This window comes from Pistacia vera, unplaced genomic scaffold (genome assembly GCF_008641045.1).
Source record: "Pistacia vera cultivar Batoury unplaced genomic scaffold, PisVer_v2 Contig414, whole genome shotgun sequence".
In the NCBI taxonomy this organism is placed as follows: Eukaryota; Viridiplantae; Streptophyta; class Magnoliopsida; order Sapindales; family Anacardiaceae; genus Pistacia; species Pistacia vera.
The window spans coordinates 309,159-326,931 of NW_022196240.1; the positions used below are offsets into that span (position 1 = coordinate 309,159).

At 34.5% G+C, this 17,773-nt stretch overlaps 2 protein-coding genes and 1 pseudogene across 2 annotated transcripts; 1 reads left to right on the forward strand and 2 right to left on the reverse strand.

The window, feature by feature from the left end:
* The first annotated feature begins 8,827 nt into the window (after window positions 1–8,827).
* LOC116142698 (AP-1 complex subunit sigma-2-like) lies at window positions 8,828–10,135 on the forward strand. Its single transcript, XM_031428113.1, has 6 exons — window positions 8,828–8,866; window positions 9,348–9,435; window positions 9,528–9,580; window positions 9,706–9,771; window positions 9,925–9,976; window positions 10,065–10,135. Exons 1-6 carry the CDS (start codon window positions 8,828–8,830, stop codon window positions 10,133–10,135), a joined length of 369 nt encoding a protein of 122 aa, XP_031283973.1.
* Window positions 10,136–12,445: 2,310 nt separating this feature from the next.
* LOC116142699 (pentatricopeptide repeat-containing protein At1g64100-like) lies at window positions 12,446–15,411 on the reverse strand. Its single transcript, XM_031428114.1, has 3 exons — window positions 15,230–15,411; window positions 12,497–12,892; window positions 12,446–12,455 (listed from the first exon to the last, which is right to left on the reverse strand). Exons 1-3 carry the CDS (start codon window positions 15,409–15,411, stop codon window positions 12,446–12,448), a joined length of 588 nt encoding a protein of 195 aa, XP_031283974.1.
* A 953-nt stretch (window positions 15,412–16,364) lies between these two features.
* Window positions 16,365–17,172, reverse strand: LOC116142700 (annotated as a pseudogene).
* Between the last annotated feature and the right edge of the window lie 601 nt (window positions 17,173–17,773).

Consider the following 17,773-nt stretch of genomic DNA (forward strand, 5'->3'; position numbering starts at 1 on the left):
ATGGCCCTAAAGTCAACTTTCCTCTATAAGAGACATAACATGTACAAAAGCAGTATATCCAAAAACCTTTAAGGGTAGTATTTAGGATCCTACAACTAGGAAAGATCTTTCAAAGTCTCAAGAGGCATATGAAAATCAAATTATAGTAGGTAATCTATTTATCAAATATGCAGCTGTTTAAAATCGCATGATCCAAAAATATTGAGGTACCTTTATGGTAAAACATTAAGACTCTAGCTACCTAATAGGTGCTATTTTTTCTTCACTATCCCATTTTGTTGAGGGGTATAACACAATGGCTTTGAGTATAATCCGTGATGTAACAGGTAGTTTCCTAGGATAGAGTGAAAATATTCCTTACCATTATTAGTCCGTAAAACTTGGATTTTTTTTGAAACTAAGTTTCAACCATTGAATGAAAGTTTTTGAACAATTGACCTGCTTAAACTTGTTTTCATCAAGTATACCCACATACTCTAGTATGATCTCAATAAACGTAATGAACCACTTAGACCCTACAATAAAGCAATGCAGTAAACCTCTGTATTCTTCTCGTTGAGATAAGTAATCTAATACGTGTGAAAGGAAGAAAAACCACGTTAAGTATTCAAGAATATATATATTATATATATATATTATATATATATTTATATATATATACATCCAATCACAGAGCCTGCAATTTCGATGGTACACTAAAGACACATCAGGCTAATAGTTTATAAACACAAATATTAAAGACAACAATTATACAACAACGATGTACCAGTTGAATAGACATGCAAATTTTATAAATCACAGATCCATAAAGATATCTTCCGTGCATGCAACCCATGCTAAATGAGAATTTTTTAGCAAAGGACACTATTCCATGACAAACCAATTAACAAAGGTAACAATCTAGCAATTAACAAAAGTCATCTTGGAGTACCGAGACTTATGCACGTAATTTCTACATAAAGTGGTCATAATGGTACTATAACAGACACACTAAATGAAGTAAATTATAGACTTTTCTTCAAAGTCTAAGGGTAGAAGCACTTGATACACATTGTAAGAGATCTATGCGTGGACCCTGAAAGAGTTGACTACAAGGTCCACATTTTCTTCATCCAAATTCACATGAATAGAGCATCTACAAATGTCTTGAGAAGCTTCAAGTTCTTGACATCGAGTAAATACAATTTAACAAGGAAAAATGACAGTATACATAGTGACTAAAAGGTTTCCCTTATCAATGGAAAATTAGTTCATCTCTTCTGCTTCAGCAAAAGGATTATTCATCTCAAACCATCCACTCAAGTGAGGAATAAGTTTAGGTACTGAAACGAAGAGGGCCCAATTAACAAAGATCTTTAATGATCAAAATGTAGATGAACAATAACAAGGTACAAAGAGCAGTAAGTCAAGCCTGCAAATAGAGAAAAAAATATCTTTACCTCCTCAATGTCAAAAAAGTCCATAGAAGGGACTCTCAAAGACCTATATGATATGAAAATTTTTTTAAACAACAAGAGTAAACCTCTATATTTGTAAAGGAGGGAGAATGAATTCCAAACACTAAGTTTGTGAAACTTCATTGTTAAGCTACTATAACAATCTCTCATAATCGCAATAGATGAAGGTAACAACTGAAACTTACAGTAGATATCTCTTTCTTAAGCGCACGACATGTTCCAAGCGAGCAAAGAGCAACCCAAAGATCATCAACCCAAAGACAATTTTACCTAGCCTTGGAATGAACATCCCGCACAATATTTCCTACTTGAAGGGAAAAAGAGATGATTAATTACTAAAATTACAAATAATTCAAACATAAAGAATTGAAAAGAAAAATATGAGTGAAACCTTCAAGGTTTTATCCAAATAGTGAGGATAGTCAAGCCACAAATCACTTGATAGGAAACTCGATAATAGAACGTTCATAGAGAAGTTGAACACGGCTGGATCCAGAAGACTAATCAAACTTCAAGTAGATCTACAAAAATTTCAAATTAAAATAATAGTATTTAAACTTTAAAGAAGGGAAAAAAAAAAAAAAAAACAGTAACCTATTGCACATTGCAAGTTCTTATGCAACCCCACCTCTAGGAAAAGAAGAGAAGAGAAGAGAAGAAGAAGAAGAAGAAGAAGAGAAGATCAAAGTTTACATAAACGTACTAATTGTTAAATATATTAGGAAAATAGAGATATATTTCCTAGATTGACTGTAGATATATTGGAAAATAGAGATAGTGTATTTATTTGTGTAAATATGGGAGACTAAATGTGTGTATATCCGATTATTTAGGATCAATTCTTTCCTAATTCATGTAACTTGTACATTGCCAATTCCCATCTCGCTTGGGGAAATAATCAAGCAACATATTTCACAAACACTGTTGTTTCGTGATATCAGAGCCAGGTTGGTTCTTGGCCTTCTTTTTTTCTAAATCCATCTATTTTAGAAACCTAAAACATATCGTTAAAGAAGGCACTCGTCTTTGCTTTTGGGAGTTTTTTCCGATTCTCCTAGTTCGTCGGCATCTTCTAGTTCTTCTCAGGCGATCGGTTTCCTCTAGTTCTTCCTTCTTGTTGGGGTTCAACTCTGACAGAGGGTGTTTCTATTGTTTGGATTTATGTCTCACTTCTCTTGATTACAATAGTGAAGCATCAAAATCAGGTGATACCAAACAATTCTTCTCTTCTATTTCTAGTTCTTCAACAAGTACTATAGTCAAGCTTCAGGTAGTAGTAATTATACGTCATGGGCTGCTTTAGTAGAGTTATGGTTTATGGGGCAGGGTTATGATGATCACTTAAGTAAAACATCCACTAATATTTCTACTACTAAGGGGCTAGTTGGGTTAAAGTTGATGCTAAGTTATGTAGTCCCCTTTGGCACTCTTTAGACCCTAAACTGCTTAATTTGTTTCAATCTTGTAAAACTTGCTGTAAGGTCTGGACCAAAGCCAAAACTTTGTATAGGAATGATGTGCAAAGAATATAGAGTTGTTTCTGATTTATCCACCTTCAACAAAATAGTCAAGATATGGAGAGCTATTTAGGGTAGATAGAGACTTTAAAAGATCAATTTGATTCCCTTATGCCAGTATCTGATAGTACCACTGAACAAGAGAGACATCGTGACAAATTTTATGGTCCTAGCCTTAATCAGACTACGATCTGACCTTGGTTCTATTTGAGATCAATTTTAGCTAGCCCTACCATACCATCTTTGGAAGATGTATCTGCTTGATTATTGCGTCTTTCTTTAAACCTAGGCGATACTAATGAGGTTGAGACATCTGTATTAGCTGTTCAAGCAAGAAATCAGCAAGGACAGAGTGGTTCTAGAAAGGCAAAAGGAAAGGGATCTAGACTACATTGCACCTATTGTGAACAGACGACCACAACTGAGACACTTGGTGGGTTTGCATGGGAGGCCACCACATCAATCTTCTAATTGATCCACCGCTCATGTGGCTCAAGCACTGGAGATGGACTCATCCCTTACGATGATAAAGACCAATAACCCAACTCCATAGATTGTTGGGCTGATTATAATGACTATCTTCAATATCAAGTTGTCAAGCAACAGTCATCCTCATCTGGCACTTCCCAAACTGGCAATTCCTTTGCCTATCTGAGCTGGACCTCTCTACTGGCCCATGTTTTGGATTCCGGAGCATCTTACTACATTTTCGGTAATAAAAATCTTTATCTCAAATTACCTCTTCTCCTACTTTATCAAAAATTACTCTTGCTAATGGTTCACAGACTATGGTCAAAGGGATAGGAGAAGCTCAACCACTTCCATTTCTTTAAACTCAATCTAATTGCCTTTGAGTCCATAATTGATTTATATAGTAAGTTAACCAAATATCATAACTATTGTCACCTTTTTTGCTGACTCTATTGTGGTGTAGGATCAGAACACAAGTCAGACGATTGGAACAAGACATGAATCACAGGACTGTACCACTCTCCGATCCAAATCCGTTAGTTGCCTTCACCTCCGCTGCATCTATCGACATTCTTCATAGCCACCTTGGTCATCCAAGTCTTGCCAATTTCATAAATTAGTACAGTCTGTTACATTATCTTCTTTTAATTGGATTCATGTCAACTTGGAAAAAAAACTAGAGCTTCTTTTCCCAAGTGAGTCAATAATAGGGCCATCTCAATGTTTGATATGTTCACATAGACATCTGAAGTCCTAGTCGTGTCAGTTCAACTTTGGGTTTCTATTATTTTATTACTTTTTAGATGACTATTCTCGTTATACTGGGTATTTTTAATGAAAACTCGTTCGAGTTTTTTCTATCTTTCAATTTTTTGTGCTGAGTCGTTATCAATTTGGTGTTTCTATTAAGATTTTGCGTAGTGATAATACTAGGGAATATCATCTTCTCCCTTTACTACGTATAGTCTTTTCAGGGTATATTCACTAGACCTCATGTGCCTATACTCCTCAGCAGAATGGGGTCGCCGAACGCAAAGTCTGCATCTTATTGAAACAACCCTACCTTATTTATCATCATGTTCCTCTTTGATTTTGGGGGAATGAAGTTCTCACTGCCTATTATGATTAACCGTATGCCTTCTTCTGTCTTGCAACATAAGAGTCCTCACTCTATTCTATTCTTGGTAAAGTACCTAATACATTTACGGGTGTTTGGTTACATTTGCTTTGTTATGATCACACTCAGGCAAAGACAAATTACAGCCTAATAATCTTTAAGTGTATCTTCTTAGGATATTCTCGTCTCTAGAAAGGTTACCGTTGCTATGACCCAACCACCAACAAATATTTGTTTCTGTAGATGTAACTTTCTTTGAGACATCTCCATACTTTTCTGGAAACACCGTCAATAGCAATTTATCCTGCCACCTTACCTATCCCCATCCCTCCTTCCTCGTCGATGGATTGTCCTCCTCTCCAAGTTTATCTCGTCGCCTTGTCCTCCTACTAATCCCAATGGTACTTCCCTTCTTGATATAGGTACCTCGGTCAATCCTGATGACCATCTCTATTCCTCTGTCGCCTGCTCCGGTCATGTCTTTGTAGACAAGGCAACTCCTACCGCCTTGCAAAGTTATTCGATCTTCTCGAAACCTACATCCTATTTATATTTTCTTAGTTATGATAGTTTATCTCCATTTTTATGCCTTTATGTCAAACTTGTCTTCTATCCCTATACTTAACATTGTTAGCGAGGAAATGGCACATCCAGGGTGAGAGATACCATGATTGAGGAGATGACTGCTCTCGATCAAATGGTACTTGGGAGTTGGTTTCCTTACTACAGGCAAGATTGTTGTGGGTGTTGTTGGGTTCACACTGTTAAGATTGGTCCTGATGGCAAAGTTGATCAACGAAGGCTCGCCTGTTGCAAAGGGGTACACTCAGATCTATGGGCTCGACTATAGTGATACCTTCTCTCCTATTTCTAAGATTACTTTGGTATGCCTCTTATTTTTTAGCAGCCATGTATCAATGGCCTCTTCATCAGTTGGAATTAAAAATGCCTTCTTGCTTGGAAACTTGCCGAGGAAATGTATATGGAGCAACCGCCAGGGGTTATCACTCAGGGGCAGTCAGGATTGGTGTGTTGTCATGCCGGTTTATATAGGTCTCAAGCAGTCACCTACAACAGGTTTGAACGGTTCAATTCTGTGATTCAACAGTTTGGGATGCGTGAAGTACAACTGATCATTCAATATTTTTCCGTGTAATGATCGGTAAATTTATATACTTGGTTGTATATGTGATGACATTGTCACAACAGGTAATGACCAAGATGGGATTTCTCAACTAAAGCAGCATCTATTTAGCCACTTTAAACCAAGGACTGGGGGAAGCTAAAGATTTTCTGGGGATTGAGGTAGCACAGTCTAAGGCTGGTGTGCTATATCACAAAGAAAGATGCCTTGACATTCTTGAGGAGACAAGTATGGTTAGACTGTAAGCCGTAGATTCTCCTATGGATCCAATGTCAAACTTGTTCCTGGACAGGGGGAGCCATTGAAGACCAGCAAGGTATCCAAAGGTTGGTAAGCTGATTATCTCACGATCATTAGACCAGATATCTCTTTTGCATTAGTGTGGTTAGCCAATTTCTCCAGGCCCCAGTAGTGGTCATTGGGATGCAATAGTTCACATTCTCAAATATATTAAAGGAGCTCCAAGACAAGGCTTGATATATGAAAATAAGGGTCATTCTCAAATTGTTGGCTATTCTGATGCTGATTGGGCAGGGTCTACATAGATAGACGATCATTTCTAGATACTATATCATGATTGAAGGTAATCTAATATCTTGGAAGGGTAAGAAGCAATATGTAGTAGCTAGATCAAGGGCAGAGGCAGATATCAGGCTATGGCTCTCGCGACTTGTGAGTCTCTCTAGTTGAAACAACTTCTTCAAGAATTTGGGTGTAGTGAAGTGGCAGATGAAACTAATATGCGAAAATCAAGCTGCTCTGCATATTGCCTCAAATCCAGTCTTTCAAAAAAGAACAAAGCATATAGAGGTTGATTGTCATTTTATCTGATAGAAGATTGAATCCGGATGCATTGTCACCAGTTTTGTCAACTCAAATGACCAGTGATGCGACTAAATCAACCTTAGCAAGTGCACGACTCATGTCAAATTAAAGTGATGAGTTTGAGTATCGTCCTACAGAGATCAAAGTGAATATTTGTAATTGCTTAAAACTACCTTCATGTTATTTGAGAAAACGAAATCTAGAGTGTAAAAGTAAAAGATTAAAATAACTAAATAAACAAATAAACAAATGTGAAGAACTTTGCAGTATTAATGAAGTAGGGCACAGATTTCCCCCTAACTGTGCTTGACAACTACTTTTAATACCCGTTTGTGCTATGAATTGGTAGGATTCTTCTAAGGCCAATTATCATTATTTAGGAATAATATTCAACTTAATACAGATTCCTATTCAGTTACCTGAAATAGAAGCATAAATTATCAATCCTTTGCTACTAATCGCCCTATTCGGTATGAATTAGGTGGACCACAATTAATCCAGAATCTCTATTTGATTACTTTTGTTAAATGTGTGCAATGTTATTCCATAAAACAATTATGACTATGAATTAAGCATAAACCTTAACTTCTCTATTTGAAACATCATTAAGGTAATTGAATCAATCCAACATTCATAAAGCATTAAACCTAAACTCTTGCACAAATTCATAAACTAAATCTAGTATTAAGAATAAAAATTGTTCAAAAAACTAATTAGGGTTTCATCCTCCCCTAACAAAAGAGATTTACTCCATCCTAAGAACAAAGAAATAAATAGAGAAGAAGGAAAAATATTCAGACTTGAAATAAAAATAAATCAAACTCTTAAATCTGATATTCAGTCTTCAAGCCTCAAGAATGCGTATTCTCCTCTAAAAAATATGCAAAATTTGTCCCTTGACAACTGATCTCAATTACTAAATACCCAAAAGAGCTAAGTGAAAAAGGAAAGAAAAACTGATAAAAACGCCCTAATAGTTTCCGCCAAACCCTGGTCGTGGCCAAATTTAAGTCACCACAGCCTAGGCCGTGCTGTTCTTGGTCTTTGTTTTCTCTTTGTTCCACCACCATGGCCATGGTGAACTACCAAGGCATGGCGTGGCCTTCAAGAATGTTAAGTAATCTCAACTTTTTCAAGCTTTAAGTCCCAATTTCATCCAATACTCCAATCTACTCAATCAAAGCCTAAAAAAAAAAACACAAAAGTTATCCAAATCAAAGGTAAAAATTCATATCTAAACTTAACAAAAACAAACATCAAAACAAGGAACAAATGAGAGTTAACTAAACTAACATCAAAACAACCCTTAAAACACTCAAATTGTGCAACTTATCAACTAGCTAGCAGATGTTCTTACTAAGTCTCTTAGAGGTTCCCGAACGGATACATTTGTAACAAGCTGGAATGAAATTGCTCAAAGAATAGCTTGGTTTTGGCCTTCAGTAATATATCAATCATTGTGATAAATAAATAGTGAAGAAATGGTTATGAGAGATTTAATTAATGTTGAAAGACTTATATAATGAAAATACTTGTAAGTTATCAAAAATCATTTGTAAAAGCAAGAACATATGAACTTTTGCAGGATGTAAGTCAGCATATTGTAAACATTAGTAAGGATCTCAGAAACAAGCATATTTGAATGTGGTAAATAATTTGTATTGTCAATATCGTGGAAAACATGGTATGTGAAATTTGTATTGTCGTTGTTTGTTGATTTCATTAGCTTAATAGAGGATCGTTGCTCTCTGAACGTGCAAGTTTGCTAATTTAGTGATATTTATTGTCAAGACATTAAATATATGTATCAACCTAGCTAAGATCTTGAATTAAAGATCATTGAAGCGTATGGTGTAGAATAATAGTTTTATGAATTTCAATTGGTCTTCAGCCGACAAAGTTATATTAGTTTAACAATTTATTGCGAAGTTCTGAGACCTGCCCATGTGGGTATTCATTCTTGAACTACCTTGTTTAAATAGAAAGTTAGGAAGACGAAATTTTGAATAATTGCATTAGAGGGATATGGAAGCATTTGATAGAAAACTAGTTAGCATGGAGTCTTGTATGTCAGAATGGTGAAATTTAAGCTCGAACTAGCTTACCAATACTAAGCATTTGGCTTATCTTGGAATACCCATGTTTTATGTCATTTTTCACAGCTTGGCTTAAGTTGACTACAAACAGAAACCGTATCAAATTTCTGGAAATGGCAATGGATGTTGAGGGAAATAAATCATGGATTAAAGGAACATGTTTTGATTGCTAAGAATTGATAGTGTGTTTATAAGTTGACATGTGTCGAAGAGCAACCTTGGATGTTGAGATTAAGGCTGTTAGTTGGTTGACGGCTTGAACCATTGCCAATAATAGCTTTCAAAATAAGATTGAAATGATGTGTATTCATTTACAAGTTATTGATTGGATATGCCACAATCATTTAGGTTGTGCTTGTCCGACAACTATGATTTATTAAATCTTGTTCATATGTTGCCAATGCCAAATGAAGATTAATGGTTTTACTTTGCTGATGTTACAATTTTTCTTTATTATGTTTCAGATTCAATTTGTGCTTCTTATTAGCAACAAGGAAAAGTCTGGTTGACTAAATGGTATTCTCCTATTCACAAAAGGAACGAACTAAGATATGGTTTTAAATCCATGCCGCTCAGATATTCTCTCTTAGATCTTAATTATATTTATTTTCAAAGGACCTGCTTGTGTTGGATAAATGATCGCGTGGTATCATTTCCTCAACTTATGAACAGCTGTGGTTACATTGATGATTTGTTTGAACTGCTGCTTTGTCTGAGAAGGTTATTCGTGAGCTCAGTGGAGTCATTCTTCACAAGGACCCAAGCTCTGTAATTTTGTGGAATGGAGAGGATACAAAGTTGATAAAAGGTATAGCATATATGACAGTATGTGAATCAAGAATATGTTTTGCCATCATAGAGATGATCAACTGAGTTGGTTCCAATGAATATGTTTTACAGATATGCTAGTATACTTCTGCATGTGCATTGATCAGGATGACAATGAATTAAAGGTCCTTGAAATATTCATATTATGTTGAGATCTTGACAGATACTTTGGAAGTGGAGTGAAGCTGACTTTACTTTGTATAAGATCACTAAGTGCATTAAAGTGTATATTTCCATTTGATTGGTATAGAAACTGACGTTTGTGGTTATAATTTTGCTTCCGGTCTATGGCGGACTGATCTTCAACTTTCACAAGGTATGGTGCAACGGACTTGTTTTGCAATTGGGATTTTCCTTTCTGAAAGGGTTTTTAATATCAAAATGGTGATTGATGCAATAAGTGACTGCCCAAAATACCTTATTATTAATGCCCTCTGCTTATCTAATGTAGAATCCGTTTATATTGCAGGGTGAACTTCAGAGTCTAACAAGAAACAGTTGCACGTCTAATAGCTGCTCAGGTATAATTTCTTTTTCTTGGTCACAGTGGGTTTGTTGTCAGTTTTTCATAATTTTAATTTTTCAGTATAATTTTTTTTTATGTTGTAGGACTCATTGGTGGAGACTGCAAAAGAACAGGTGGTTCAATAAGTAATATAATCGCACAGGCCACCAAGTAGGGTAACATAAGGATCTCGCAAGAATTGTATTACTTGGTTGCTCATCAGATTTGCGTGTAACAGTGTGATAAATTTGGCTAATGCGTCTATACAGTGATCCAAGCCTTTTCGTGTAAAGACAACTATACGACTGCAACATATCCGCATTTCTTGCTGTAATTGCAAAGCAATGGTATGTTTTGTTAGTGAGTTGTGATTTTGCTATATTCTGGATTATATTACATGTTCTTTTTGAATGATTGTCTCTTATATACTTAAATTACCAAAGATACCACTTTGATTAAGAGCAGATTTGACAGCAATGGTGTTGTAGTTAATGGCAATGTAGGGTAGTGTAGGGTGAGAATTTGTAAGTTATCACATTCTCACAATTTGAGGAATGGAAAATTTATTTTTTATAGGAACTGAAATGCTTGACCTGTTATGCATGGTTCAAGATTAGATTGTGCATCTGTGAGCTGACAGGAGAATAGCGAATTGAGCTTTATTTATAACACTTTGTTCACTGGTTAGGCAGAAGTTGATATCTACAACTACGCCATAGCAGAATACAAAATGAACAAAAGCTGGATATCTACAACTACCATAGCGAGTCTCAAAGAATGGGAGAGATGGGAAGTGTTGAGTTATATTACATGGTTAAATATAGGGCAAAGTCTTAATCTCCGAAATCAAATAAAAACAACCTACATGCTTTACTTTAGGTTTAGGATGACATGACACGATGACGGAACCTCCTCCATCTCATCTTCATTGCCTGTATCCCCTTTTTGGTCATATGATAAGAGAAAACATGAATCAGCAATAAAGGGAGTGCAGAGCAGAGTCAATCTGAAGTCTATGTTTAACATTAAAATGGTTGTTAATCAAACCTTTAGAAAAGGTCCAAATCTACAGGATTAACAAGCACCATCATCTTCCCTTTACATCTTTGGCTCAGATCTTTTCAATTAACTAGGAGGTGCATTAGTGGAGGCGGGCTTGCATAGGCATAGAGAAACATTCGATATTAAATCATTTGCTGTTGAGAATTCAATATGGTAAAATGCAAGTAGTCCTCTCCTACCATGGTGCGAATCAGAGGCCAATTGATTCGCGGAAAGAAGGATGTGTTTTAATTTCATTGCACCACTATTTGATCCTAAACGATCTGTGGGATCTCGTTAATAACAAATTAAGCAGCTGCCTACCTACAAGACTGACCTGGAATGAAACATCAAGCAAATTAACATCAGTTGCCTGGCATCTCATGAAACCAAAATGTTCTGCCCAAATGGAATACTAATTTTGCAAGTTCAATGAAGAGAAGCCAGTTCATCATCATCAATCACTTCTAAATTCAGTTGACATCTCGACCAGTAAAATTATAGCTGGTACACATTTCCATCAAAGGCAGTGAAAATTAGACCCAATACTTTGTAGCCATGATGTCTCAGGAAGGTATCCGCTACCTTTCCAAAAGAAGTTTTTGGTTAATACTCACTTGTTAAATGTTCTCCATTGTTAACTATTCATCAATTTAAGTTCAAGAGATTATCCATATTTGACCAAACCTTAAGATCCTGAGCATGTATAGAATATCCATGACTCACCAGAATAACAGAGAATTATTTTAACCGACTTAAAAGGCAGAGATTTTACCGGAATGCTACTTGGGAAAGTAGGTCTTTGTGCAAAATGTTGGCAAATGTCTTCTGTCTATTTTTTCCTCTGAAAGGGGTACAACCTACATTTGGAGCACAACCATTTTCCTCCATATATGACAACAACTCATTTGCCATTTCTAGTTGTCCATTTTTACACAGCCCATTGATCAAAATGCTATATGTTACAACATCTGGCACCAGGTTTCCATGAAGACAAAACTTCTGAAATAGGTCCCAAGCAGTTTCGAATCTCCCTGTTTTACATAATCCATCAATGAGGGAACTTAAACCTTTAATGCTAACTGCAAACTTATTATTTACTAGAGCATTAAACATTTCCAATGCTTCCAAAACACATCCGTTCTTGCAAAGTCCATTAATGAAAATGCTACATGTCAAAGAATCAGGAAAAACATCGTTACGCCGCATCTCACCAACTAAATTTCGTGCATCTTTCACCTTAGCTACAAGAAAAAAGCCAGTTAACAAGGTGCTATATGTAATCACATTAGGCCTAATTCCTTCTGAAATCATCTCTCGATAAAGACTAAGAGCTTCATTGACTTCTTTATTCTTGCAATACCAATTGATTAAAGTATTGTAGCAAACAACATTAGGCCTATACCCCTTTCTAGTTATAGAATCAAACAACTCCCTTGCATCACTAATTATATCTGCCAAGCAATAACCGTTTATTAAAATGCTGTAAGTATACATGTCAGGAACCACACCTCTCTGAATCATATGTTCCAACAATAGTTGTCTAGCCTTCTCAACCAATCCAACCTTACAAAGACCATCAATTATATTATTATAAGTAACAACATCTGGCTTACAAATAACACCAGATTCTTTATTCCCATTAACCATTTCTTCAAGCAACTTAATGGCAACACTTATGTTCCCTGTTTTACACAATCCACCAATCAAAGTGTTGCAAGTGCTCACATTAGCCCTACAACCAACAGCAACCATTCGCTTAAACAATTCTATTGATTCCATAATCTTTCTCTCTACACACAGACCTTTAATCAAACAAGTAAATGTTACGGTATTTGGGCTAAAACTCAACTTCAAAATCGCCCCAAATACCGCATAACCATCATAAACCCTTTCAATATTACAGAAGCAATTCATCAAAATATTCAAAGATATTAAATCTGGAGACAACCCAGTTGAATTCAACAGCTTATATAGCGAAATCGCTTTATAATAATGCTTCTTCTTAGCTAGTGCACTAAACAAAGTAGTGAATGATGAAATTAGAGAAAGGGGTTTCGAATTAATTATGTAATAAAAAAAGTACAATGCTTCATTCAGAGTAAAGCTACCTGATTGACAATTTTCTTCGAGGAATTTAGCAAGTGAGGATCGTTCAAGGGGTTTTTTGAAAGAATACGAAACTTCATTTTTGGAGCTTGAAGATGTGAGGTTGCGTAAGTGACCTAACAAAAATAAAACATTAACTTTCAAAGATGGGTTTTGAGAGATTGAAGACGAACGAAATAGGGATCTGAATCTCAAAGCCATGTATGAAGAGTGTTTTTGTGGGTCATTTTTTTCCGAAGTAAGGACATTGCAAAAGGCAAATGCATTAAAGAGAAATGTTTTGACAAATTTCACAAACAACCTTAAGGTTTTCAAAATTGCCAACTTATGTCAAGTATCACTCTTTCCTATTCAAACCACCTTTATGATTTCGAAAATTGAAGGTTAAAAATGTAAATCCAAAAATGCAACCCAAACAAACCAATTTATATAAGTATTCAATTGTAATTTTTTTTACCTTTTTTTAATAAAATTATAAGATTTAAATAAATCATGCTATTGAACTTCGTCTTTAATTTACAATGATATATAATTTTTTTTTTCTATTTGTTCTTCAAACTTTTAAATATAACAAAATCGATATTAATGTGATATTTTAAAAATTCAAGGGATATTAATAAGATTATCACACTAATTATATTGCTGAAATATCTATATTACTAAAATAATAGTATGTATAGTTTATTATAATTACTAGTTTTGTATTATACAATAGAGTTATATTGATAGTGTTGAGGTTTAATATAATAAAAATAATCAAATTTATAAATAATAAAAATCATTACTGTTAAATTATAAGGGTTAAAATAATAGAATCAGGACAATTTAATAAATATTTATTAATTTTATAGATATATGTTCTAGCGGACTAATAGTTTATTAATAATAAGGGAAATTTTATTATTTCAAAAATCTTAAGTGAATTTTTGTAATTATAGTGAAGCTCAAAGGAGTTGACTTGATGTCCTTAACACTTTATGATACTATTGTAATGTTCTACATTAGCTTATCCACAATATGCACTATACATTAACATATATGATCAGCACATATCAAGTGATTAGATAGTCGCACATACACCTATCTCAATAAAGACTATCTCAATAAAGAGCTTCTGTTATGAATGTGCTTCTTATAACATTGTAATCTCTATTATGACCCCAATTGCTTGTAAAATTTGAAAACAATGGTATCCATCAAAACTAAATTCTAAAAACAGTTACAAAATTTCTGACAACAATGTTTGGCACCAGGCTTTCAATGAGAGAAATTTCTAAAATAGCTACAGAGCAGTTTCGGATATCCATGTTTTACATAATCCATCAAAGAGGGAATTCAAGCTTTCAAGGTCAACTGCAAACTTATTATTTACTAAAGTATGAAACATTTCCACTTCTTCCAAAACACATCCATTCTTGCAAAGTCCATCAATGAAAATGTTATGTGTCCAAGAATACGGTAAACCATTAAGTTGCATCTCACCAACTAACTTTTGTGCATCTTTTACATTAGTTTTAAGAAAAAGGCAAGTTAACAAATTGTTATTTATAATCACATTAGGCCTAATTCTTTCTAAAATTTTCTCTTCATAAAGACTAAGAACTTCGTTGACTTCTTTATTCTTGCAATACCATCTTATTAAAGCATTGTAGCAAACAACATTAGGCTCATATCCCTTTTGAGTTAAAACTTCTTCATTTATAAGATCAGTTTTTATGTTGTTTATTAGCGACTATTATTAGAGGTGCGCCACAAGGCAGCGAAGTCGGATTTGAAGTTCATTGTAGACTATATTTCCTATAATAGATGGAATCAATTAGAAGAGAGAAAAATTTTATAGCTATAAGACTTTTCTATTCTAATTTTTCAACGCAGCCTTCTAACTTTTTCAATATTGTTCCTACAATCTTTTTGTAGGAAAGACAAATTCTCACCACCGCCAGCCTCTATTAACAAGGAATTGAAATTTTTATTAGGCCTATTCTCAACCCTATCATTCACTTCAAGCTTCCTTTTCATGCATGGTTGTAGTATTCGATTGCTCTTGAAAAATCTAGTTTTGCCAAGGCTACTCAGTTCATGGTTATGATCAAATACAATTGAACATATTTGCCATTACCCATCAGAACGTACGGATGCATTAACCCAAGCCTTACAATCGGTTTTTGTCATTGCATGCATTTTAAAGGCATTTCTGGACATACTGCTTGACTTTCCACAACAAGAACAAGCTGGTGTCGCGTTTTTCATCTCTCCATCATCTCCTTTCTTTGAAGATCTTATAAAAACTTCAAAACCCATTTTATTTGCATAGCTTTTATAGTGTTGTAGAAAAATATCAAATGAATCAAAAAACATTCCAGGCTTAGGTTCCCCTTCCTCTTCAGCACTTTTTCTACTTTCTACTTCGAAATGATTATCCTAATTTATAATAGCTAGAATTAGAATATAATAATGCAACAAAAAAGTGTAGAAACAATACCATAACAAAATTTTAAATCATATTATTGCATAAAAAGAGATTTTAAACAAATATTTACCTCCACAAATTGGGAAGAAGAGTTATCTGATTCTTTAAGATTGAACTATTCCATGTTTGGTACTATGATGCAACACGATTACTATTGCTGCAAGGGGACCAGTCAAATAGGAATGGTTAATATCCACAATGACCAGATAATGAACCATTATCACTTACAAACAAACAAAAGTAAAATTTCAGAAATAACTTCCAGAATACTGTTATGATAACAACAACAGCTGCAAAATAAGTTAAACAAACACAATATAATGTATTATGGAAAACGTAGATCCAGGGGCAAATTAATTTAGAAACAAATTGTGCACCACCACCTTGGAAAAAATCATATGTGCCGCAATATGCTGAAAAGAACCAAAGCATAATTATACATTAGACTTGCTTGACCTATCAATTTGACTTAAAAAATAAACTTAATTATGTCAATAAGTACTTTGTGTTATATTAATTAATTACAGTCTATTCTTGAGTTAATTATCTTATTATTCATTAAGGAATCAAACTAACCTTTATGAAAAGTTTTTAACTTAACTTGCGGTTCATTATCTTTTACATGAAAACTGGTTTATCTCATAATCTCACATGCTATAAAATGACAGCAAATATGTAATTGAAAAATGAAAGATGGAGCATGAGGGCTTTATGAGAAAAGAGAGAGAGGACATTTTTTTAAGTCTTGATGGCTCTTTTTTGTTTAACCACCTTTCATGGTAAATTAGCTTATACCTGGAGGAAGAGACTGCTTCAACTTGTCAGGCTGTAGTTACATCAAACACACAGACTGTGTAAAGGTACTTGGAGCAGCGAACCTTAAACTTAACCACACCCCTGCTCCTCTAGATTTTAATAGAACGAGCATCCTTCCTTCTTGCAGTAAGAAGGAACACCCATTTTATCTCATGAATCTGCTTTGGCTGTGGATCAAAAAGCAGGTTTTAATGACCTCGGGCATTCTCAACCATTTACATAAAAAAGAAACGCTATGACACAATGATAAAAACATAGGACTGAAATAATCTACAGACACACTAAAATCATGTTTTCTGAGAACATTTGTCAAGTACATCTTTTAAACAAATACTTACACAATCAGTTTAACTGCAAGTGCAACTTCAACCACTCTAGTCAAAGACATGAATCACTATGACACTATAACTTTGGATACATATATCAACAAACCTAACCTGAGATAAACACATATTTAATATACTATAGAAATCTAATCCAAAAATTGATTTTTTGCCAAAGGTTTTCGCAACATATGAGCAAAGAGCATAAATGTAGCACAACCTCACAACATCCCTTTACGGTTCTGGCGAGACGTGGTGGCGTCTGCTAAGTTTTGGAAACCAGGCGTGGTGGTGTTCGGTGAGGAAAATAGGTTCCGGTTGTTTGGGTGAGGCATGGAGAACAATGGTTTTGGCGTGCAATGGAAGAAATTTTCTATTTTGGTTTTTGAGGGAACTGACATGGTAAGGTGGTGATTTGATTGATGATGTGACATCATCCACATCAGCTGCCATGTCAATCGGTATAAGAGGGTTAGTGAGGGAATTAGCTGATGTAGCATTACTGTTGTTATTATTGTTGTTCTTAGAATCTATTTACTAGCTAAGCTATAGTTTGTAGTTTCTTTCTTACTTATACATTGGTAGTATAATCTATAGTCTATAGTTTGTAAGTTTTAATTTGTTTCTTACTCATTCACTTATAGTATTTGGAAATTCATGAGAGTTGTTAAGATATTATCCGCTTTAGATTTTTGTCCTTAGGATTTTGCTTTTGGGATTCAACCCTAAACACATTATTGACAGTTTAAAGACTCATAATAGTATTTAACTAATTTTTTACACTTCTATCGAAGTTTTATGAAATATCACACCAAATATTTACTTAATTTGGTGTAGACTGTTATAAATGAGTGCATATAGCTCATTTGTTTTGGTCGTATTTATTAGTAAGGTGTTTTACCCTAATTTTTATCTTTATCTTTTTTCTTTTTAAAATAAGCAAATAAATCAAAACTTGAAGTATCAATCTTGCAAATGTAATATTAGAAAAATGGGCTGCCCTGATAGTGGTGCCCTTTCATTGGGCCTTAAACGTGGACTTGTAATCAGCTCT

What these genes read in the sequence shown, in the direction of transcription:
- LOC116142698 (XM_031428113.1), top strand. Translation starts at nt 8,828, where the DNA reads ATGTGTCGAAGAGCAACCTTGGATGTTGAGATTAAGGCT. An exon ending in AGGATGACAATGAATTAAAG is followed by an intron (nt 9,581 to 9,705) that starts GTCCTTGAAATA and finishes TGATTGGTATAG; the next exon opens with AAACTGACGTTTGTGGTTAT. An exon ending in CACGTCTAATAGCTGCTCAG is followed by an intron (nt 9,977 to 10,064) that starts GTATAATTTCTT and finishes TTTATGTTGTAG; the next exon opens with GACTCATTGGTGGAGACTGC.
- LOC116142699 (XM_031428114.1), bottom strand. Translation starts at nt 15,411, where the DNA reads ATGGGTTTTGAAGTTTTTATAAGATCTTCAAAGAAAGGAGATGATGGA. An exon ending in GCATCCGTACGTTCTGATGG is followed by an intron (nt 12,893 to 15,229) that starts GTAATGGCAAAT and finishes TAATATTGAAAG; the next exon opens with GGTTTATGATGGTTATGCGG.